Source organism: Onychostruthus taczanowskii, unplaced genomic scaffold, assembly GCF_017590055.1.
Source record: "Onychostruthus taczanowskii isolate IOZ18803 unplaced genomic scaffold, ASM1759005v1 scaffold76, whole genome shotgun sequence".
Classification (NCBI taxonomy): domain Eukaryota; kingdom Metazoa; phylum Chordata; class Aves; order Passeriformes; family Passeridae; genus Onychostruthus; species Onychostruthus taczanowskii.
In genome coordinates this window covers 3,113,111-3,138,433 of record NW_024505450.1, presented here as the reverse complement: position 1 = coordinate 3,138,433, position 25,323 = coordinate 3,113,111, and the positions used below count along the sequence as shown (strand labels likewise).

General features: G+C 40.0%; 1 protein-coding gene across 1 annotated transcript in view; it reads left to right on the top strand.

The window, feature by feature from the left end:
* Positions 1-14,024, top strand: part of ELP4 (elongator acetyltransferase complex subunit 4) — a 135,551-nt gene extending 121,527 nt beyond the window's left edge. Inside the window, exon 10 of the mRNA XM_041423284.1 lies at positions 13,475-14,024. Coding sequence (XP_041279218.1) covers positions 13,475-13,606 — 132 coding nt within the window. The 3' untranslated portion in view covers positions 13,607-14,024. The remainder of the gene's footprint in view (positions 1-13,474) is intronic.
* The last annotated feature ends 11,299 nt before the right edge of the window (positions 14,025-25,323 follow it).

Here is a 25,323-nt window from a genome sequence, read left to right as displayed (position 1 = left end):
GTGCACAAGCACAATATTCTGTTAAGAGCAGATATTCCTCCAAAAGGGGTGACTTACAGTTTGCATTACTTTTCATCTGATATTATTATTATTGCTGTGCAGATATCTTAAACTGATTGCTTTGTGATGCTGAATGAGTTCATTGTAGTCTGGTATTGAGATTGGTTTTAGACTGTGGAAGTAATAGCGAAGGATGAAAAAAATATTTTTCTGTAGTTATAGCAAACCAAACCACTCCTGTGCTTCCACTGCATATTTTAAAGTGAAAACCTCTTTGTTTTCTGTGTCTCTTGTCAAAAATATGAAGCTTTAGTATGTCAGTGTAGTCTATTCAAATGGAAAGAACCATTTAGATTTTCTTTTTTTCCTTTAGAGCCTCATCTTTTTCCAGTGCTGTAGCTGTTCCCCCTGGCAAGTTCCAGCTGCATTCAAAATACTCAAATAAGATGGTCTGATAAGGTTGCCTTGTCTCTTAGGTTTTTACTTATTTATGGGAAGAAATGTTTAAATGGTATTTAGAAGAAATAATTACACAGGGAGCACGAAATATATTTCTCACTGGTGTTTCTTCCCTCCCTGCAACCTGTTTTCATGCTATGGGTCAGGACTTAACAGCTCTCAAGAGTGTCTGGCTGAATAGTGGCAGGCTTCTAAATCTCAAATCAAGGGCTCTTCAAAGCACCTTACTTCACTTGAGATAAAAACTAGAGGCAGGTTTTTTTCTATCTGGCCTATTCATCAAGTATAATCTACTGAATTGTTGACATTTCTAAACACTAAAGGGATTTTAAAGATCTTATTGCTCTAAAGAGACTTACTTGTAGTACAGAATAAAGAACTGAAATGAAAAAAATACTGACACATGAAAAGTACAAAACGAAATAACTGAAAGCTGAAAGCAAATAGCTGTAATTTGACATATAGTTTCTTTACAAAACACATTTTTGATGTAGGAATCTTTTCAAATGTTCAGCCCTCTCCCTAGCTTTCCGACAAATAACAATGTTTATTTTAATCAAAATTAATCACAGAAGTCTTGCATTTAATGTGATACCAGTTTCTGTCATTCATATTTAATATATTTGTTTTCATCCACGCTGAGACCTACTGTCTGAAACAGAGTTGTTTAAAAAGAAATTAGTGTGACCTGTCTTTTAACCTTTCCCCTTCTCATTCTGTGTTTAAAGTTCCTTAAAAGCATGAGTTTTCCAAAGGGTGGGCAGAATGACTGCTTGAAATTTTTATCTCCTTTTAATAGGTAATATCAATCACTGAATAAGAATATGAGTTTTCATAGCAAAAATGGGTTGAGCCAATATGACAGAGATTAAATTACACTTCAGGGGTTTCTGAAGTCCAAAGGTTATTTGGAAGTAACACTACAAAAGGCTTTGTTACCTGGAGTTTTAAAGTGAGTCACGGGGGATTAGTGCTGCAGAGATAGAATTAGAATATGAATTATGTAATGTCTGCATCCTTACTTGGGAGTTACAGGAACTGAACAGGATTCAGTGGCAGTTTCATGATAGCAGAAATACCTTTTTTTTTTTCCTCTTCTGGCCTGCTTTTTGCCTTAGCATGAAGTGTCTCCCCGTGGCATTTGCCACTAGAGAGCTGAAGTTTTTAACTTATGAAAAGCTGCAAAAATAAACCGGTTATCTGTTTGTAAATGTGCAGAGTTTTGTAAACCAGCAATACATTTATCTATCTAAATGATACTTGCTTTTAGAACAGAGCTTAGTAGCAGTAGTGTGCACTTACACAGCCCTTCCTCACTTCTCTCTCAGTTTTAAAGTGATTGAATAATTTGTGTTCCTCCACACATAACAATCCTGCAAAGCAGACCCAAAAAAATACCTGTAGCAAAGAAGAGCTTGTCCATGCGTGAAAAGCAAAATAAAAAAAAAAAATTAAAAAAAAAAATAAGGATAAGAGGATCCAGAAAATGAGCCTGCTTCAAAAAGCTATTAAATTGTTCCTGTCCCTGAAGCTTTACAAATGTGATAATTGTTGTGTTCTGGTCGTGCAATATGTTCCTGCACCAAGCTGAGGAGCAAGCCCTCGTGTCCGGAGGAGGGAGCAGGGCTGTGGAGCAGGGCAGGGAATCCTCCCCGTGGGCTGCCTGTGCTCCAGGTCTGAACGCCCACAAATGCTCCCCAGCCCTGCTGAGCTGCCCAGCAAGGGAAAGAGATTTCTAATTCCAGCTGATTTTAAAAAGTAAATACGCAGCACAGGGCTGTTCCTGCTGTAAAACAATAAACCCCCCACACCCCTCCCCAGCTAACATTTACTTTTTGAGTTGGAATGCTCTTGGGATGGAGACTTGCCAGTGTGGGTTAGCTGTCCTGGAGCAGAACCTTTCTGTGAAGAGTTTCTGTGGACTGGATGATTTCATCAAGAGGCAGAATACATTTGATCAGTTATTCAGTGCTGTTGCACACCCTCAGTAATGGCTTTTAAAGGAGGGTGTTAATGAGTTTTCTGAAACGTGACAGGAGTTGAGACAGAAGCCTGGCAAATTACAGTGAACTTTAGATAGTTTTGGATGCAAACTCAAATATTTGTTGAGGTTTTCCATTTAGCTGAAATTTTCAAGGGTGACAGTAACACTGTAATCCTGGAACAGATGCTTCTGCTCTGAATGCCGTTTCTCCCTCCTCCCCACATCCACAGCTTTTGTTTGTACACACAACACTCCTCAAGCTTCCCAGCAGAGAGACTCAAGTTGTTGTAGAGCATCGTGGGCATCACCAGCAGCTTTGGAACATTTCCAGTGAACCATCTGTGGTGTGATAGGAAATCTGTGCTCCGTGGCGTGCTGCAATGCCATTCAGAGAAGGAGCAGACACACTGCAGGCACTGATTCAGTGAGAAGCTTCACGGAGTTGTAGGGCTGAATTCCTCCCCTTGAGCTGTTATAAGGGAGTCACTCGGGTTTCCTGAACAATCAGCAGATATGGCCAAGCACTTGCAAGGAGGATTCGTCCCACCCTGATTTAAAATGTGGCTTAGGCTGAGTGGCTGACTTGTAGACAGCTGCAATTAGGTTGAATGAATCCATCAGGGAAGAGAATGTGACATGAACATCAGCATCCACCCGGGCTGTCCTGAGAGCCCTGGAATTACCCAGGCTTGCATCACGGGGCCCATGCTGCTCTTACGTAAGCTCAGGGAGGAGATCTTCAGCAAAAAGAGCAGAAATGCCCTTGCTTTGGACATAGATAACATCAGACTCATGAGCTACTGCTTGAATTTAGAACAGTATTTCCTTTCAGGATTTAGACAATATATTCCAATCTCAACAATATAGTCTCAACATCATGCCTAGATTATATTATAGATTATAGAACTAGATTATATTTACTCCTGGCCTCCATCTTTCCCTTTCATCACTCCATCTTTTCTTCAGCCCTTTGTCACTTAATTCCTTTCCTTATGGCTGTTCTCTTTCACTCACCTTTCTGAACATTACTTTTCCAGTTAGAAGGAAAAAACCCTTTAATAAAGCATTAATGCTGTATTTTTATATCATGACATTTTTCCTTCTGCCTTGATGTTTTGTTGTTTTCCTTTTTACCCATTTTGTGTATTCAGACCATAAACTCTTAAAGACAGAGACATTCTTCCCATTTGTGCCTGCTAAAAGCTGTATCAGTATTATTAATAGTGTGCTGTGTAAGACTTTAGTCCAGTGCTGCTTGTGAGATTACCACAATCTGGTAAGATTCAGACAAGAGGTTGAACACCTGCAGTCCTTGGGCAGCCTATAACCATTATTTAGTCCAGTTCTGCTTGTGAGATTACCACAACCTGGGTTTCTCTGAATTTTGGATCAGACAAGAGGTTGAACACCTGCAGTCCTTGGGCAGCCTATAACCATTACTGATGGATCCAGCCCTTTTTATAAGACAGGGAGCTTTTTCATTATCTAGAGACTTCAGCTAGAAGGTAAAGGGTCTGTATTTTTATCTTCTACATGAGCCTCTTCACATATAACAAATCCACGTGTTGGAATTTTTCTTTGGAATGGGTTTGTTGGACAATTGTCTGTACTTTCCTTTCCTGACATTGAAAATAATGACTGGAGCTGTCCATCCATGAACCCCCCATCTCTACTCAGTCTGGAACTGGAACTTCTTCAGCCTCCCACAATACCCCAGGGATGCATTTTCACACAAACTTGCACAGAATTGAGGTGTACTGGTACAAGCAGGTATCTCTGAATGACAGCCAGCATTATAAAACCAAGCTTTAAATTCAGACTCAGGAATCAGATTTCTGGTCATAAAACAGAAACTGTACCATGTGGCACATCCAAACAAATCAGCAGAGTTTGAATTTAATTCTCCTGGATGTTATCATACCCCTTCTGTAAGGCAGACACACTGGAAAGCTCAGTGTTCTGAAATGTTACATGGATTTTTGCAAAATCTATCATTAAAGGAAGTAGGTTTGTTAATGGTTTTTAATTTTGCCACGTGTCCTTAAAAATGCTGTTTAAATAATCTGTTTGTGCTATTGGAAACCCACAATAAAACATCACTGTTCTGTAGATGAGGTGAAAGTGAGAACTGCCCTGGTTTTATTTTACATTCTCTAAGTGGTGGAAAATAAGATCTTTAGAATTGTGTTCAAATATTCTCAGTGGTATTACCTGTCCTTCAGCAGACAGACTTATACAGGTAGAAGTTTATTTCTCAGTTATTCTTACTGGAAGCCTTCTCTCAACACCTGGTGTTAGCAATAGTTAACACCATGATGGTTTTTTAAAAAAAATATATATAGGACTTGCCTATGGTAGATGTAATCATTTTAACATGAGTGGATATGGTTGTAGTTTCTCATAAATCCATCACAGTTAGCTGAAATGTAGAAAATTTTAGAATGCTCTTTTTAAAAGTCAAGTCTTTTGTTCTTTAGGACCAGTGTAGAAAACATACCTATTTCCTGTGATCTGAAAATGGTGTAGTGCCAATGAATACAGCAGGACAAGGAGAAGCTGAGCTCATGTCCATTGTACAGAAAAATAATTACCAACTGTTTTATCTCCTGAATTTGTTAAAATACTGAGCAAAATGTAACACGAACCTAAAATATTCATAGTGAATGGGTTAAGAAGAGTTTGGGACTGAAATGCAGCCGTGAGAGAATAGTTTGGCTCCATTCTCTCCACAAGATAAATGTTGTCGTTTGTGAGACCCCATCATTATTTGTGAGCCAAATTTGACAGCAGCCACATGATTTCTGCCTGACACAGGCCTAGGCCAGTTGGAATGACTCTTCTGTTCCTTGCTGAGAGAGCTGTTAATGTCTCCAGTGGCCAAGTGCTTATTGTTCAGTCATTGAGAAGTGAATTTATATTAACTCAGAAGTTTTGTTACTGTGTGGCAGGAATAAAATTCTTGTATACTTTGATTACAATGTTTTGGTATGTGAGTAATTACGAAGTTATGTCAATATAAGTGATATGTCACTCCAGTAGACCACATGTCCCATAAAAGAGAATTAATTTCATCAGAATACAGGTATCTGGTGCCCCTCAACTTGTGAGCTTAGCAAGAGAAGAAACCAAAACTTGTAGTAACCTCTATGTCAAATATTTGAGAAAAACCTTTCTCTGTAAAAGAAATTTAGTCTTGTACCTGCACATCTTTGTGTTTACGTTAAGCCCAAAGGTAGAAATTACTACTGGTAATTAAAAGTTAGATGATAATAAATAGACATGAAGGGGGAAACATCATGCAAAGCATGTGTCTTGTGGGGGCTTTTTGGGATGGGGAGAGTTCTGCTTCAAAGAGAAGCAAGTAGGACATAAAGCTCCCCAACTAAGAGTCTGCATCTTTCATTTTCCCAGCATTCCTAAAATTCTTCTCCCCACCCCCCTCTTCCCCCTGAACCAAATCCCTTCAGCTTTGGTGACTTCAGTCTTCATGGATTGGAAGCAAATGGAAGTAGAAGGGATCTGGAGAGGTCATTAACCCATCTCCCTGCCCCAAGGCAGGGCTGCAGCCATACTAGACTAATAAGCTTCTTTTTTCTTTTTCTTTTTTTTTGGTCGAAGATCCAAATAAATTAATTGTAAAGTTTTTTGGGAGGTTTGGGCCCAGCTGTTAAAGCTCTTCGTGTAACTGTTAACAGAGTCACAAGGTTGGCTTCAGTGAAATTAATATGAATGAAATGAAGGACAAACTATCACCTCATTTTTAATGAGATTCAGTGATTTTGCAACACTCATTATGTTTGGGGGGGGTTTTGCTGCAGTATGACACTTAAAATAGATATGACAATATATAATGATTTTGAAGTAATATTCAGAATTACTTGGGGTTTAGATTTCTGCCAATACACATTTATCTGCTTATCACAATGCTGCTAAAAAATTGTTGTATTCTTCATTGCTTAAAGCATTTTACAGAATATGTGATTTTTGTAGCCCTCTCTAAAACAATCTCCTTGATAAAGTAAGAGACACTGGCAAAAGCACTTGCTAGTATTTTTGTATAGCAGGATTTTTTTAAATAAATAAAAAATATATATTCTTTCATAAATAATATTTAAAATACAATTTTTTAATTAAATGAATTCTTTAAATTAGTTACATAACTATTATTTAATACATATTTCTTTAATAAATAAATAATAATTTAAATAATTGTTTTAAAATAAATAATATTTATTTAATGCATAAACCAAAAGTAGCAGCCCACTAGAAGTTCCTGGAAAAGCCATGATGTGGATCTTTGCATCCCAAAAACCATGAGTGAGTGTTTGCTCCTCTGTGCTGGGACTGGACTCACTGATTGCTCTGTGTTCCTTCCGGGCTGTCCTTTTCCATCATCTCATCTTCCACTTCTGCCTGGGTTTTTTTTTTTTCCCCAGCTGAGTACAAATAAAGTAATTAGAAGTTTTCTTCAGGCAGAGGGAGGAGCAGACACAAAGTATGTAATAAGTTTTGTCTAAACTGTTTTCCTTTGGTAATGCATGCCCTAAAGCTGTGTGCTTAGCTGGCTTCAGTGGGATTGTTCCTACCCTGCAAAGCCTTCCTGAGTGCCCAAAACAGCTCCAAACTCCCACCAAGCCCCTTCCCAGCTCTGCCCTGCTCCATCTTTTCCTTTTTCTTCAGCCACTGAATGAAAATCTACAGTCTGATTCTGTAGATCCCGAGTTTAAACCTTCCTGACAGCCTCTGTGGGTGAAAAGATTGTGTGAACATGTAATTAAACACACTGCAATGATGCAGATACACAATTACCTTTGCACAAAGGAAGTTTATTCCAGCATTCCCTACTGTTTCACTGATAAACTTTACCTTCCTTTGATAAACTGATAAATACCATAGCATTTCATTGATAAACTTTACTTTCCTTTGATAAACTGATAAATACCCTAGTATTTCACTGATGAACTTTACTTTCCCTTGATAAACTGATAAATACCTTAGTATTTCACTGATAAACTTTACTTTCCTTTGATAAACACTGATAAATACCCTAGTATTTCACTGATAAACTTTCCTTTGATAAACACTGATAAATACCCTAGTATTTCATTGATGAACTTTACTTTCCCTTAAACTTTACTTTCCTTTGATAAACTGATACTTTCCCACACTTTGATAAACGGATAAATACCCTAGTATTTCATTGATGAACTTTACTTTCCCTTGATAAATACCTTAGTATTTCACTGATAAACTTTACTTTCCTTTGATAAACTGATAGATACCCTACCATTTCACTGATAAACTTTACTTTCCACTGACATATTTCTATGTTATCCCAAGGAGGGTGGTTATAGGGTCCTATTTTCACTTGCACATTTACTTTTGCCACATTATGGCCATTTTGCATTAAAATACGGTTGCCCTGCCAGCCTGCTCTCGGCTACAGAAAGTTTTGTAGTTCTGGACTATTTTAGTGAGAAAGTTAAATTATTTAAACTAATTTTATGTCTAGCATTTGTGCTGTGGATGGGTTTTTGCTGTCCTGTGAAAACCCACCTGTTTGGCACACTCAGTGCATAAAAACTGACTCTTCTCCAGGTGTTTACCTGCTTTTAGGAGCAGGGGAGCCATGTGTCCACTGTGTGGGCTGGGGAGAGGGGCAGGAAGCAGGAATGGGAAGCAATGTCAACAAGGGGAAGGAGGACACATCCAGAAAAGGTGAGGAGAAGGAGAACAAACTAGGGGATTGTTAAACATTCTGGAAAAGCAAGTCCTAACTGCCTGAGATTCTGTGTCTGAAATTGGCAGATACCTTTTGCCGCGTGTTTTATGTGCCTCAATTCCCTGCCTCTGAAATGGAGGTAGCTTTGCTGCCTCCTCTCACAATAATATTAGGGAAATAACACAGTTGGTGTTTGTGAGCACAAGGAAGGCAAGGAAGGGGAGCCTGGTGCTGAGTTTGAACCGAGGATTTAGGAACAGGAGCAGGGGTGGAAACAGAGGCAGGAGAAATGCAGGAATGCCAGGGGCAGGAATGAAGAGCTTGGGTGCAGAAAGATGAGCCTGGGGACTGCAGATTGCCAGAGAAGGGACATTTTTGGCATGAAAAGCAGCTGTGGGATGGAAGGCCTGGGTAAGGATTGGGGTTGCCAATGTGAGCAAAATCATCCTGATTCTTACCAGGCTGATCAGAGAGAGAGAGCTAGAAAGGGATGGAGGACAGAACCTTAGGAATAGCAGAGAAGTCTATCCTCCAGATAACATTTTGTGTTTAACTGGGACTTTAAATGTGATTGTTTCTCTGTGGTCAGCAAATATCTGTGAAAATGTGGTGCTGGTGTTCCAGGAGGATCACAGCCTGTTCATACCATCACTTACTGCCTTAGCTCAAGTGACCAAAATGTCCCTATTGGTACCAAAATTAAAGGCCAGTTCCTTAACCTGTATATGTCTGTATAGTGCCATGCCATGAATTTCCTCTTTGTTAATGGCTTAACATTCAGAATATTTTTAAATGGTGTTAATATATTTATTAGCATTATTTTCAGCTCTGTATATGGGCACACACACAAAAAAAAAACTCCACACAGAAAATTTCTCCACACATAAAACTTGTCCACACAGAAGATGTAAGGAATGATATTTTGAAATATCCGTGCAGGTTTTTTTTCACAAGGAACATGTGTGTGTCCAGTGATTCTGATCTTAATGGCAGGATAATACTCAGCTGTTTTCAAAGGACTCTGGTGTGGTTTGTTGTTCAGAATAGGTCTGGTCTAAGGATGAATGTGGTATGTGCAGTGAAATGTTTTCTGGAGAACCAGCAATTTTTTTATAATGTTTGAAAGTTGGGATTGTAGAGGGACGGATTGTAGAGGAAAGGCTTGCAGGAGGAATGGTCTCATAATTAAAACATGGAAGGTATGGTGTGTGTCTCTGCCAATGCCACAGAACTTCTGTGTGGTCGTGTTGCTTCAAAACAGCATTTTTGTTTCAATACTTCTATTTTGTGTCTCTTGCTTTCTAAGTGCCTGACTTGGGGATTCTTGAAGAAATTCTAAGCACCCAGATGCAAATGAAGTTAGCATTTGCACACGTGAAATTCTGTAAAATGCTGAGCATTCTGGAAAAGCAAGTCCTAACTGCCTGAGATTCTGTGTCTGAGATGAGGAGACACCTTTTGCTGTGTGTTTTATGTGCCTCAATTCCCTGCCTCTGAAATGGAGGTAACTTTGCTGCCTTCTCTCCCAAGAATATTAGGGAAATAACACAGTTGGTATTTGTGAAGCATTCAAGTGCTATATACTGACATGTGCTATTGAAAAGCCATTCTGTCTTCAGAGCAAGGTTTGAATAGTGTACAATAAATATGTCAGAAAAGCTCAGAGTAAACAGTAACAAGAAAATAAAATACTGGCTAGCCAGTCACTAAAGGAATGGCCAGTCACTAAATGAGCACTGTGCATCCTCGTCACTGAGGAAGATGGGGAAGGAGAGTAGAAGGCCTGTATAATGAAATTCTCTATCAAAACAAATACATCTGTAAAAGCCTAACTCACTTTCCAACATCCAGTCTAAGGATCTTGAATTTTTTACCCTTCCCATCTAAGTCTTTGCAAATTTTTAGACATTCTTCTATTTTCTGAAATAGACAGTATTATAGTAGTATATATTCTAAAAATATATATATTTTTATATATACTACTATAGAATATATACTATTATATACTACTATATATTCTAAAAGTACATCTTTATTTATATTTAAAATATAGCAGTATATATTCTAAAATAATATGTTTATTTTAGAATAAATATTAGCAAATGAACACAGCGTTGACATAAAAGATGCTTTTTGTTTTCTGACCACAGTTTACAGTCCAGGGTGGTGTGTAAATAGACAGTATTATAGTAGTATATATTTTAGAAGTCTATTTATATATATATATGTACTATTATAGTAGTATGTATTCTAAAAGGATATATATTATATATAAATATATAATAATATATATTATTATCTATTTTATATATTATAGCTATTATTATATCTTTCACATATATGATAATAATGTTATATATATACACTATTAGAGTAGTATATATTTGTAAAGTATATCTATATATACTATTATAGTGGTATATATTCTAAAAGTATATATTATATATAAATATATAATAATATATAAATATATATTATAATACTGTTATATATATACATTATTATAGTAGTCTGTATTTTTAAGTATATTTATAATATATATATACTATTATAGTAGTATATATTCTAAAATATATATTTACTCATATTTAAAATATATATTCTAAAATGATATATTTATTCTGTAAAAAATATTAGCAAATGAGCACAGCATTGACATGAAAGATTTTTTTTTTGTTTGTTTGTTTTCTGACCACACTTTGAAGCCCAGGGCGGTGTGGCAGGGTTTGCAGTGGTTTCCTGTCTGTGATATTTAGTCAGGGATATTTAATCTCTGAGTGAGATGAGTTTGCTGGGTCTTGGTTCTGTTTGCTCCTCATCACAGGGATGCCAGCAGGGAGCGGGAGAAGGTTGGATTCATTCACTTGTCTCTCCACCTCCCACATCCCCATGCCCACAGCAAAGTACTGTGCACTTTTTCAGAAAGAAAATGTGATTGAGGGATCTGCCACGTGCTCCCCTGTACTTCCCAGCTTCTCCTTCTCTGCTTTTCAGTGCTTATATCCCTCCCACACCAGCCAGGTCGTACCTTGACTCTTCCCCGCAGACCTTTTGCTCAGCAGCCAGAGGAGAAAGGCTCGTGCCCTGTGTGTGATGTGTTGAGGCAGAAATGAGGCATCCTGAGCCACAGCCACAGCCAGAGCCAGGCTTAGCCTGCCCTGGAGTAAGGGCAGAGCAGTGGGTGAAGGATTCTCTGCCACAGCACTGGTTTAATGCAGCTGAAATTCAGAGCTGCACTCACGGTGAGGTGTTTACAGCTGTGTCAGAATCATATTTTCTGGAAAAATCCCCTTGCCCAGGATTCTTCTCCTGGGAAGCTGAGAAGCCTCCGAGAAAAAGACAAACGATATTCTCTCATTTGCTTCTCTTGTGTTTTGCTGCTTTTGAATGTGTTTGGACCTTGTTTATCCAACAGGTGATTGTTTCATTGGTTTAATGTGGGTTGTTTTGACTTAATGACCAATCAGTGCCAAGCTGTGTCAGACTCTGGAGAGAGTCATGAGTTTCATTATTATCTTTTTAGCCTTCTGTAAGTATCCTTTCTGTATTCTTTAGTATAGTTTAGTTTATTAATGTCATATAGCATCATAAAATAATAAATTAGCCTTCTAAGAACATGGAGTCAGATTCATCATTCCTTCCCTTGCCTGGGAACCCCGCAAATACAGGACAGGTGTGTGGGTTGTGCTTCACAGGCAAAATGCTGTCAATAAATACACACCTCTTTGCTAATCCAGCACTGGCATCTCACCCTGGACACAGGCTTTCCTGCTCCTCTGCATTACTTTATGCATTTCCTTGCCTTGGAGAAAATAACAGCACAGTTCTTCTGCCAGTGCTGCCCACAGCCAGGAGTGGCCAGTGCTGGGAAGCCTTTGGGAGCATCTCTCAAGTTACACCCAGCTGCACAGCCTCAGAGCCAGCAAGAATTCTGCAGGCAGCTCACTGAAAATTCAAAGATTTCCTATGCTTTTTAATTGAATTCTTATGGTGCAGAAGTTGCAAAAGTATTGAGGAAAGGGAAGGTGTGTTTAGGTGTGATAAAAGCAAATTGTAGCAAAAGCTGAGAATAAGGATAGCTCACAGAGCCTCCTAATTCAGTTTTGCAGCCACTGCTGTTCTCCTGTTCCCTTCAGAAGTGTGTGCATTTTAAAGGAACCACCCAGGTTAGCCTTTGCCTACTAAATCTTTCAAGAAATGTGCTCCTTCCATGGTACCAGTTTCATAAATTATTGCACTGTGCAGAAGATGCTCAACTGTCTCATCAGAGCCAGCTTGGGTCCAAAAGCAAGCCAGTCATTAAGCAAGTAAAGCCTCAGTTTTACATTAATTTTCACCTTACTTTACAAAAGCTAAATGGTAATGTCATGTCTTTTATATGTCTCCCTCAGAGGGAGGGTGGAAATATTTTTGTCATAGTTGAAAAATAAGGTTTATTGTGCAAGGACCTTGTGCTTGTGGGCAGCCATGTAACCTCTGTCTCTGTTTCCCCTTCTGTAAACTGCATTTAATGTTCCTACGACTCACTGGGGAGGGCAGGCTTTGATTAACATGTATGATTGCCTTCTACAAATGCAGCTACTGTCACTGCTTGGTTTTATTAGCCATCATCAGTAGAATTTGAGGAGGAAACATGTAGCAGAATAATGTGCAGCCAGGGTGAGCCCTCTGCATCTTTTGACCATCATCTGATTTATTTTCAGACTCTTGTCACCGCGTGTGCATATTTAAAATAAAACTTGCCTTACACTGTAGTGCTATAGAAATCAAGTAATTGGATGTAGAGGTTGACGTGCAGAGGAAACACTGGTTTTTAAAGGGAAAATGCCTGTAGATACAAGTGCCTATTTAATACAAAATTTATATTTTATACAAAAAATTATACAAAATTTGTATTTTGTTTAGAAAATTTTCATAAGGAAAAAATCTGTTCCAATTTATAGAATCCAATATATTGAAAACACGAACCTGATCTTTATAGAAATTGTGATGCACAGTCAAGAAAGCAGTCACAAAATTTAAAACATTGTGCCTTTAATATGTCAAATAAGAATTCTTTATATCATTCCTGTTGTGTTGAGGTTTTCAAAATATAAGTATTTGGAACATGAGAAGAATATTATGGTAGGTAAGTCTTTTTCTCTCCAGAAGAGTGCCAGGGAAGTGCTTTATTTGTGTGAGTAAACACGGATCAGTCAGGGAGAAGACAGCATTTCGAAATGCGCCGTGCAAAACAAATTCATCTCTTTTTTTCTCCATGTTTTTCTCTCTCTCCCTCTCTCTCCCCTCCTGAAAACCTCCTGCCACAGCGGCTGCATTTGCCTCCAGACTTGTCAGACACAGTGAGCCGCGCGAGCAAACAGGATCTGGCAGGATCCGCCAAACTGCTGAGCTCAGGATGTGGCGCCATGGCCATCGGCAAGAAGCACCTGGACTTCTAGTGATTTCTGCTTAGCAGCTTCACTCTCATTCAGCTGACACTCTCATTAGGAGTGTTAATGACTTATATAAATATTTTTCTTAATGATTTGACCCAGCAGTCTTTAAAAATACGTGTTGTCGTATGATGCCTTCTTTTTTTTCTTTTTTTCTTCTTTTTTTTTTTTTTGTGTCTGTTCTCTTTCTTTGTACTAAATTTAGTCTTGCTTGGGTTTTGCTTTTCTGTTATGTTGAGTCCTGCCATTGTTCTGCTCCATTGGAAACAGGTAGTATTTTGTTCCTTTACTTAAAATACAAAAAAATTGCAATTACCCTTTCTTTTTTTTTTTTTTTTTTTTTACATTAAAAATAAAGGGATGTTTTTCCCAAAAGATTTTTTTATATACTTGCATATAATATTTTGTATGAATGATGGGTTTATTGAAATAAAGGAATGGAACTAAGCAATTCGTTGTCATGTGTTATTCAAACAGCAAAACTGCACATTTTAAAAAACATTCATTTCTGTAATTGAAACACCATTCTTAAATTTCAGGAAATCCCTACCTCATTTTATTAAATATGTAATAACAAATTTATAATATATAAGATAGCTTTTATTCTAATAGGCCAGTAATTGAGGATGGGGGGTGTTTAAATCAGAATATATTATAGATAATTACTTTGCCTTATGGCTTACTACATGCACTAAAATGCACTTGACGGAATTTCCTAACCAGAGAGGAAAGAATTGATTTCCTTATGTAGTTCAAAACAGTAATCCTGAACAATTGAAGTCAGCACTATGAAATTATGTCAACAGACATAATTCAAGATGGAAATTCAAACCGACAGCTACATTAATGCTGGGAAACCAGAAGAGTGCATTGGAGCTGGGGGAAGGATATCACAGCGAGCTGGTCTAAAGCAGGGCAGAATACACAAGTAATTCAGCCTTTTGTACCCTCAGATACACAATTTGTGAACTCCTAACTCTTGTGCACGTATCCCTGTGTCTCTCTCATCAAACAAAGGAACAGGGAAGCAAAGCTGACCTGGGAATTAAAGTGGTTTGCATTCTTTCTTCTGAGGCTGACTTCCATTTTGAAAGGTAATATCTTCTTCTCTGTAGAACTTCTAAGCCACCCAGCTGTAAGATTGCATTACAGTTTCAAAATTTAGTCTTTATAATAGTGTATTACATGGCTGGAGTGAAATTGAGTCTTCAAAGAACGTGTTAATAGGATGCAATAATGGTAACATATTTTGATGGGTTTGAAAAACCAAGACTTGGGAAAGTGGTTTGCTTTTTTTTTTTTCTTTCCCTCTGCAATTCAGGTTCTACTTTATTTTTTTCTTGACAACACCGTGTAAAACAAAGACATAGCTTTTAAAACTGTCTAACTAATATGATGAATGTCAATCACTTAAAAAACTCCACTGTAGCATAAACACATACTGTATACAGCTTTTATTCTGAATTAGAATAATTGAATCAATGACAGTGATTTGCCAGGATGTCAAATCTATCCATCATATCCTGTCACTACCAGTTTATTTTTTGTGATCAAAATCAAAAAGACTACTATTTTGTCATCAGCTATTTCATTAGTAGTAACAATCAGGTTTTCTCTTCTATATTTTTTAGATATGCCTGTTATATTTTTTATTTCTAAAGACACAAATCCTTTTTAAATCTTTTCAAAATAAAGTTTCAGAACTGAACTGTCAGTTTAGTGAAGAAAAAAGACATCTACTTTCCTATGCCAACATATTTAAAATATTATCATTGATGTCTCAAACATTTTTTTCTCTTCTTGTATTATGTGTACCACTGAATGGAAGTTCTCATTAGATACATAATTGTGCCTTTTGAAAGTGTGAAATAATTTAAATACTTAGGATAAAGTGATTTTTAACAAAGGTGAAGTTTTACATTGTATGTCTTTTTAATGTAAATAAAACACAGTATTTCTTTGTGGAATATAAAGTCACAAGGCATATAAATTGCTGCCAACATATTTAAATAGGTCATTGACTTAACATACAGAGGAGAAAATATCATTAAAGTCACAGTCCCATTTCTAGCTAAGATATTACCTGATAATTGTTAGTGTGCATGCCACATGTGCATGTCTGCCTGTATGTGTGCCCTGTGCATCTGCAAGGCTTCAGTTTCCAAAACTTTAGCAGGGTAATATTAAAGCTGACAAACAGTGTGAGTAATAAAAGGAACTCCTTCTACAAATCTGCGTTAGTTTGGGTTTTTTCTGAGTCACCAAACGTGCTTTGTAAAGTGAGTTTTGGAGTGTTGTTTACCTCAGGCAAAGACATGGAGTGCTGGAAGATTTTTAGTTTTATAAAGATGGGGTAACTGAGAGGTGTTTTAAAAGATTTAATTCTATTATCAGTCTCGTAGAAGGGTGAGATATAAGAGATGTAATCTAGTTTAATCTCTCTCTCCCCAATGCCATCTCTGTTCTACAGTCCTCTTAGTACACTTTGTCTCAGTATTTATATACAGATATACAAAACCATGCAAACTTTCAATCAAGTTTGAAAAAATCTTTTACAAGTCCATTTCTCACAATGGAGCAAAATTTCTCTTCTTTTCTTCCAAAATCTCCAAGTTCAGCTACAACTACACCTGACAGTGAGTGTGCTCATCCAGCAGGCTGAGAGGTGAGATAGAGCTTTGGGTGTGCTACCTGACAGCAGGTGGAGAGAGGGTAGATATGGGTAGCTATGGGGCAGATAGAGGGTAAAGACGGGGTAGATAGAAGGTAGATAAAGTGTAGATAGAGGGTAGATAAAGTGTAGATAGAGAGTAGATAAAGTGCAGATAGAGGGTAGATAAAGTGTAGATAAAGTATGGCTAGAGTGTGGATAAAATACAGATTTCAGCCACTGCACCAGCAGCAGTTTTGACTTGGGAATCCAGAGAAATGTCCACCTGGTGATTTTCTGTGCCTTTTCCCCGTGACCACTCTGTGCCTGTCAAGCTCCTGTGTACAAAGCATCCTTTTTCAGTTCTGTCTTCCCTTGACTTGCAGGCAAATATTTACCCAAGGTAGCTCAGGTAATCGAAGAATGGGCACAGCCTCCCCTGCCAGGCTGTGGCAATGTGCTCCCTGCTCCTTTTGGCACCTCCAGAGGCCCCTTGCTGGCTTGGAGGGAAATCTGTGCCATGCTCACTCCTGCTCAGAGATTGCAGAACGAGGGGGTTTTGTTTATTGCGGTTTTTTTAAGCAGAACTTCCTACTTTTTAGCAGGCTACAAACTGAAACCACCGAACTCAGCAGGGAAACAATGGATTCATCCCAGTGAAGACGTTCCCAATTCAGCAAAAGAACCTGATCTTTACAGAAATTGTGACACACAGTCAAGGAAGCAGTAATGAAATTTAAAACATTGTGCCTTTAATATGTCAAATAAGGATTCTTTAAATAATTCCTGTTGTGTTGAGGTTTTCAAAACATAAGTATTTGGAACATGAGAAGAATATTATCGTAGGTAAGTCATTTTCTCTGTTTGTAAAGACATTTCAAAAGCAATTTCCAAGGTGCAGCTGAATTCAATTTTGTGTAACAGTAGCTACAAGCATCTGGAAATGGGCTCTCAGCTACTCCAATTTGATACCTTGGTAGTACACAAATAGTTTAATATTTAAATTTAATATTAAGTAGTGATGCCGTTCCAAACACAGATTTGGGGAAAGTGCAAAAGCCTTAAATAATAAAATAGTCTTAAAATAATCTTTTACCATGCCAGTATTGGAAGGTGAGCTGATAATTAAGCAGAGAAACCACAAGGTTAATTAAAAATTAAGATTAAAAATATGGCTGTGCTACAAAAACTAAACTCAAACACACTCACATGTATTAAACAAGTATTTCTCCAGGATCATCTATTAGAATTTAGTTAAAGTGTTCTTCTTCTTTTGCCTGTGCTGGAGAAACGTCATAGCTACAGAGCACAACAGAAATAGGAAAGAAGATGCTTTTATGCCTTTAAGAGATGGTAGAAGCAAGTCCTATCCCCCATGCCATCTCTTGGGATTTCTGTTTTCTCTTGTGAGCTACATGAGTGCAGGACCTGCCTACATTTCTTTTTTTGATCACACTGAGCACATGATCGTGCTTATTCAATAATAAATGTACCTGTGCAGAAGAAAAGAATGAAAGTGAATCCTCTTCATCCTCGGGAAAAAAGGCATCTCACATGGCAAGAGGGTAAGAAAACAAAAATTCCACCACTCTTTTTTTTCAGGTTCTATTTAAGCAAATGTTTTTCTTTCCCAAAAAAAAAAAAAAAAAAAAAAAAAAAAAAAAAAAAAAAAAAAAAAAAGAGGAAAAAACCCTCTATTTCAGCACCTGAGTAGATGAATCTTTCAGGACTGTTGGGCATCAAGCATCCTGGAGCATCTGCTGAAAACTTGGCTGCTTATTTAAACTCTGCCTTTAAACAATTTTGAAAGTTATCAGACACATCAAACTAATTTACTCCTGTTCATATCAAAACAAAGACACCTTTTATGTTTTCAGCATTTTATTGCATGAGGATTTTCTAGGCCTGCAGAACTTAATCTGAAAAGTCTTCCTGAGAAGTCAGTGATAGTTTAGACCAGGAGCAACCTGGTAGGGTAAGGTCCAGAGGATCTTGTACAATTTAGCAGATCTAGAGATTTTTTAACTGCATATTCCTATATATATTTTTTAAATGTATTTAAATGTCTTCTGGCATTGAAGATATATGTAAAACCCAAAATATAGCAAGATTTTTTTTAAAAAAAAAGGTGTTTATGCTGGCAGAGTTTGAGTCTGAATGTTCATAGCCTCAGAATCTTCTCAGCACTTAGAGTGTCAGAGACATTCTCTTAAAAGTCCTGAAATGGGTGAATTTTGGTGCACTTTCTGATATTTCTTTGAAGTCACATTGAAGCAGGTGCACTAAAGAAACTCTTGCTGGAATTTCACAGGGCTGGACTCAGAGAAGAAGAGAAATGATGAATGGATGTAATTTAGGTATGAAATCAAGCAGTTTTCCGTGCCTACATTTTGAGATAGTCTATTGTGTGGAGAAAGAGCTGTAAATCTGTTTAAAATATATTGCTTGAGTGAAACTTTTCAGCAGTTCTTAGAATGCATTTGTTTAATGCAAAGCAAGTCAGAGCTTCTACTCATAGGCCAGGGCCGTTTGTGCAGGGCGTCATTCTTGGCCTGGAACTTGCATGACTACAAACAAATTTGGCTTCCTGACCTGTTTTAAATCAGGACGGGGATTCTTCTAGCAGGGCTTGACACCAGTTCTAGCTCTGCTGTCTCCAGCTCACAGCCACAGCTGGGAACTGCAGCTGCAGCACTTCATTCCTGACCAGGGAAGTTTTAGTGCATCCCTTTCCTTCCTGGGCACATCCAACTTCTCTGTGGATCCAGCAGGTGAACTTGTCAGACACAAAGATTCCTCAGCCGTGTAGTGAAACTCCTGCCAGCAGCAAGGCCTGGCACTTGGAAAAGGTGAGCTAACCACAGAAACAGGATGGGTCAGGCTGGAAGGGACCACAGGGAGCCAGCAGGTCCAGCCTCCCTGCCCAAGCGGGGCCATCCCTGAGCACTGGACTGTGTCCAGCTGGGTCTGGAATATCTCAGTGAGGGAGACTCCACAGCCTCTCCGGGCAGCCTGTTCCAGTGCTTCATCAGCCATGTAGGAAGGAAGTTCTTCCTCGTGTCCAGGTGGAGTTTCCCGTGCATTTCAATTTCTGCCCGTTGCCTCGTGTGCTATTACTCCGCACTATGGAAATGCCTCCCTTCAAATACTGACAGACACTGGCAGGGCCCCCTCTCAGCCATCTCTTCTGGGGGCTGGACAGGCCCAGCTCCCTCAGTCCATGCTCATGAGAGATGCTCCATCCCTTCATCATCTTTGTTACCCTCCCCTGGATCTGCTCCTCGTCTCTCCTGTGCTGAGGAGCCCAGAGCTGGGCACCAACAGCACTAATAAATAAAACAACTCAGCCAAGACCAGATAGGCAGTGACAAGGAGAGGAAAGCACTTGGAAGAATTCTTCAGCATGATGAAATTTCCATTTGTGGTTCTTCCCAGCCTATGTCCAGGATAGTTCAGCAATTTTGGAAGATTACTTGAGTGAGAAGGATTTTGACAGCACGAGGAGGATTTTGACAGCGCACTCACGGAGACAGTGGAGCAGTGAGTCCATCTGTGTGGGAGATTGTGTGGGAGCCTTCCCAGGAGCCAGCTCAAAACCATCCCAAAGCACCAGGGTTCATGGCTGAGGAGCTCCAAACATCATTATGGATTCTCCAACTTCACACAAGCAAATAGAACTCGTCCCAATAGATCAAAATAGAGGGGAAAAGGATTGAAGAACAAGCAGAGTGGGTGAAGGCACAATTACTTCATGGGAGTGATTTTGCAGTCCTTGACTGTCTAACTCTCAGGGAAGTTTTAAATATGCTCTAGCCCAAACAGATGTAAACCAGCAGCAGCTCACTGAGAGGAATTGAATCATAATTCAGAAAATCACCAGAACCAACACAAACTTAGTTTAAATAAGAATCTAAGGGTTTGAATTTTGTTACTTTGCTTTGCAAAGTAGCAGTGTTGAGTTAAATTCAGAGAAATCAAAATGGACAACTTGCTTCTTTAAAAGCAAAAAAAAAAGTATAAAATTTAAATGGTGGAGTTTTACTTAATCCAGTCTGACAGGGGGAGTTTTAAAAATAAATAAACCCTCCCCTGCAGTATTTGAGGCACAAAGCTGCAGAAAATAGACTGAGCTTGAATCCATCTTTGCCAAGTAAAATCTAAAGGGTAAACCATGCAGTTACAGAGAGAAATACATGTTCTCTTCACTCATTATAAATTAACATATTTATTGTAACGAGATGAACATGTTTATCTGCTGTATGCAGTTCCCTGTAAATCAGAGCCCTTCTGTTGCCCTGTAGGTTATTTCTGTGGAATAACTGTTCATAAACTTCTCAAAATCCATTGGTGTAAGCCTGACCTGAAGGAGGTTATCTGTGAATCTACAAACTTCTCTGGTGCAGCTGGAAAAGCTTGTATGTCCCAGGAGAGGAAGAGCTGCAATTTGCAACCCTCACCAATTTTAGCTGCCGGAGAGTACGTGAGGTCTGTCAGGTGCCTGGAGGCAACTGCAACCTCTGCTGGAGGATTCCAGGCGACTTCCAGCTCCTGCCAGGCACCTGAAGGTAACAAGGATTCTCCTGGGGCACTCACAGAACCTCTGCTCACCATCTGACCCACCTACAATTCGACCTAGGCAGTGAGGCTCCAGCACCAGAGACCTCTACCAGCCCAGCAAAACCAGTATCAAAGTCCTTCGTGGGGGCAAAGCAGCCCCAGCACACAGCCTACCAGCATCAGACACACATTTTCAAAATCACGATCCTCTCACCAGGGATACAACCAGGATGGGGAAAGGGAACAGCACAGAAGGCCCTGAAATGCTCAGTGTGCAAAAACACAGTCAAAACTTGAAGGAAAGCAGGTTTCTTGGAGACTTCCACCACCTTCCAAAGAAACAACAGGGGTTCTGGCAGCTGGGGTGTTCGTGGAAATCTGCAGCACATCAGCAGCACATATTACCAGACTGATCAAATGGCTTCATTGCTTTGGGGTTTCATTTCTGCAGACCCTATAAAAGCACCTTCATTTTCCACATGACCACTTTTGCAAGCTATCTTAGGATAGTGGATTACCCAGGGTAAGCTACCCTAACTGTCTGCTGATGCACTGGGGTTTTCTTTCTTCACAGCTAAGAAGAGAATGTTGGGGGAGGAATTAATTTAAGCTACGTTCTAAAGCAAAAGCCTGCCAACCTGGCTCCTGTCCAAACTGTGCTATCTTTTTACTACTGTGCACCTCGTGCAGCTTCCTCCAGCCTCTGTTTTCTCAGAGAAATACTGAATGGTAATGTACATGGGAGACTTCCCTAACACCACTCTCCAGCATTAATCCAAAAGGAGCTACATTCCGTGCTTTGTTTTCCACCCAGAGAGGAGGAACGTGCCTCTGTCAGTGCAGGGCTTTAGGGGTTCCTGCACTCTTCAGCCAGAGAAACACCCCCACAGTGCCTTCTCTCCCTCTCAATGGGACCAAGCAGCCACCACAGGCTCCCTCCCACACCTGTAATTCCAATTCCCTCCCCTGTTTCCAGCTGAGGAGGGTGTTGTTTGGGGTGTCTGTAGGTGCCGATCACACTCTGCCCAAAAACAGGGCTGTAAAGAAGAATTATTTTAAAAGAAGACCCTACACCATTCCCAGAGTGGAGAAGCCTTATCAGCTGCACGTGGCACAAAGCTCAACTGCTGAAACTGTGGACAAAAGCAAACAGAAATGAACTGGGGGAAAAAAAATTTAAAAGAACCACAAATTTTCAGTTTTTGCAGTGCTGTTTTTACCATGGAAAAGTGGAACTAATTTAATCCTTAGCATAACTCTAAACTGCACATATTAATTACCCAGAGAAGGGGAGATAATATGTTTTAGTAGGTAATACCAGAAAAATCAATGTTAAAAAAAAAAAAAAAAAAACACAACACCAATCCAGACAGGTTTGGCCGTTGAAAGTGAATGAAATGGGACTTCCAAATGGCTGGAAAGCCTTGGAGGGGGCCATGTGTTATCAGTCCCGGCTCGTTGTCTGCTGCTGTAATCTTGCCCCTACAAATAAATCCCGTGTTAGGCTGCCTAAAGGGAACCAGCCCACGGGGGCATTTTGCTCACTTTATAAATAAAAAGCCCAGCTAAAAAGAAGAGGGGAAACCCCCTTTCAGCGCTCTACCCTGGGTGAGAAAGCAGCTCTAGCCGCCTCCTGCGGCAGGGCACATGCTTACCTTTTAAAAGCGATTAAAGGCGGTGTGTGCTCGGTGCGAGGCGGCTCCAGCACGTGTGTCACCCATGCGTGTCTGCTTCGCCATCAGCATGTATGGCTCATCATCTGTCTGCTCTGAACAATAACTGTTAGGTTAGCCGCCTTTTCACTTGTAAATGTAAATATTGTATCTAGAACACAATATTTGAAACACAAAATACAGTGTTATTAAGACAGCGCTCACACATCAATTCTTGTGTGACTATAATTTGTGAAATGCCTTAGAAGGGGCTTATAAATAAAGTATAAGGTGTTATTATGAAATACATTTTAACCAAATGCACAGAAATGTCTCATTTCTATTGAAATCAATAGCAAAACTCCCACTAATTTCAGTGGTGAAAAGAGGAGACCCTTGGAAATCGCTGCGTTACACTGAGCAAATAGATCACGGCAGATTTCAGTCTTCACAAGTAACACACCTTTGGAAGAAAAAAAGGAGTGAATATGGATGTTAGAGGCTGTTTAGAACACGCTGAAGATTTTCGTCCCCCACTCCTGCTGCTGGATGCGAAGCCTGGCGAGGCAGCACGTCCCCACGGAGCCGCGCTCCATCCCTGCCCGCCGACAGCGGCGCTCCGGGCAGCCCCGGGAAAGGCCCGGGATCCAGCACCGGGGCTGGGGCCGCCCGGGGAGGGAGATGCCCCTCGGCTGGGCTGGGGAGGAGGGAGCAGGGCAAGGCTGCCCGCCACCCGCGGAGCCCCCGGGGCGCTCGGCTGCGGGCACCGAGCGCTCCTCGCCGATGCGCAGCCAGCCCGGGCACCGAGCGCTCCTCGCCGATGCGCAGCCAGCCGGGCGCTTCTCCCCTTCGGCAGGGCACGGTAAGGAGCCAGCGAGCCAGAAATGCCTCCTCTCCTCCGGCCGGCCTGCCACTGAAATGATGGCGAGGTCCGGCCGCGCACACGCGGCTCTGCGGCACGGCCGGGAAAAGCCTTGGGAAGGGCTGGCGACTGCACCTCGGGGGCCAGCGGCCGCTGGAACACTGGCGGTGGAGCTGCAAGGCCGCGAAAAGCCAGGAAGGGCAGGGAAGAGCTATGGGGAGCTGCCTCTGCCCGCGCATCGGCACCTGCAGGAGCAGCGAGCGGCGCGCAGGAGTTGTCGGGGGAGGAAGGGATGGGAAGCTCTTTTCCGTTCCTGCTCGAGCAGAAGTTGGCATTTCCATAACAAACTAGTAGGTATAAACAGGAAAATTAGCCGTAGAAGTGCTGGGTTTGTACCTGTAATTAATTGTTCCCGGATTCGAGTTAGCTGGGTGAGGAGGGACCTGCCTGTTGTGGTGTTTAATGCGATTTATCTCTTTCTTATAAATACATAACGTGCAGGTCTGATATAAATATATACCAAAAAAAAATTTAAACTGATGTTTCTTTGACATTTGTGAATTGATGCCTTTAAAATTTAAAATATACTTAAAACTGACCAGTATCAAAATCAAAGCTCATTTTTGCTTGCTTTAAGCTCTTCATTTTAATAGCTATCATCTCATGCTTTGAGCAAAGCTGCTCTTTTTCCCTAAAGGATCCCGAGTTTATGTGCATTTAATGTCATCTGCAGCACTGCAGCCACCTCAGCAGCACAGCCCTGCTACCCCAAGTCTCCAGTGAAGTGCTGTCTGCGGTGACAAATATGCCAAAAGGAAAACATAACCAGCCTAGATGGTATCTCTGCTTTACAAAGGCTGCTTGTGATGCCTGTGCTTTGACTCAAAACTCCCCGCACACTGGCTTTTTAATCATGAGATCCCTTTTTCAGCACAGCATCGAGAGTAACAACTGCAGCACAATGAGCCAGCTTCATAGATATGGGAATGTTTAGATTTCCCTGCCAGTGACTAAAGGCCTTTAGCTTTCACTAGCCAGTCCCAGCTCGCATTGTTGCTGCCTGTTGATTTGTCTTCTCTCATTATTCCTTGACATGCAGCTCTCCACCCACGCCCACACTAACAACCCTCACACAAAGCGCATTGAGGTATTAACCAGGTTACAAGTTCAATGGAAAATTACACTAAGATTGTGCTGTGTGGCAATATAAAGGGATGGCATTCACTCTCCCAAAGAGCCTGTTAAAAACACAGCTGGGTTGTTTTTTTCCCCTTTTAAGCATCCTAACAAAAACAATTTTTAGAAGTGGGGGGTGTATATCTGGGTGTACGTGTGTCCATACGTCCTTTAGGTACAATGGGGACAGACAGACACAGGCCTGGCACGTTGCAAATCCTCTCTGGAAATTCTGCTGGATTCTGGAGTTCGTTTAGAGCATCCCCAGAAACCCCAGCTAAATAAACAACCTGCTCCTGCTCTCGGTTAGATACATGAACCTATCTTCTTTTTGTTAGCCCAAATTACAGGCTGGTGGAAGGGCTGAAAGTCTGTAAAAGTGTTCCTTAAGAACCTCTCCTTACTGAAAATAAAATCAAAATTAAACTTAACACTGTCTTCTTTTTGTTAGCCCAAATTACAGGCTGGTGGAAGGGCTGAAAGTCTATAAAAGTGCTCCTTAAGAGCCCCTCCTTACTGAAAACTGAAAATAAAATCAAAATAAAACTTAATGAGATTAACCTAGCACAGTAACAAAATTTGCAACACCACACTATAAGGTTAAAAAGAAAATAGTATAATAAAGGAAATACAAAGGCTTTGGCATGGTTTTTACAATCAACAATGGTTAAATCTTGATATGTAGTTGTGAACAACTTCAAAACACTTAAGTTTAAAACTCTTGCAAGCACTTTTAATTGATTAGGAATGAATTCTAGATGCACAAAGATGATTGGACTGTGAACAGTAGTACAACTATATCTAAGAACAATTAACTCTTGCCGAC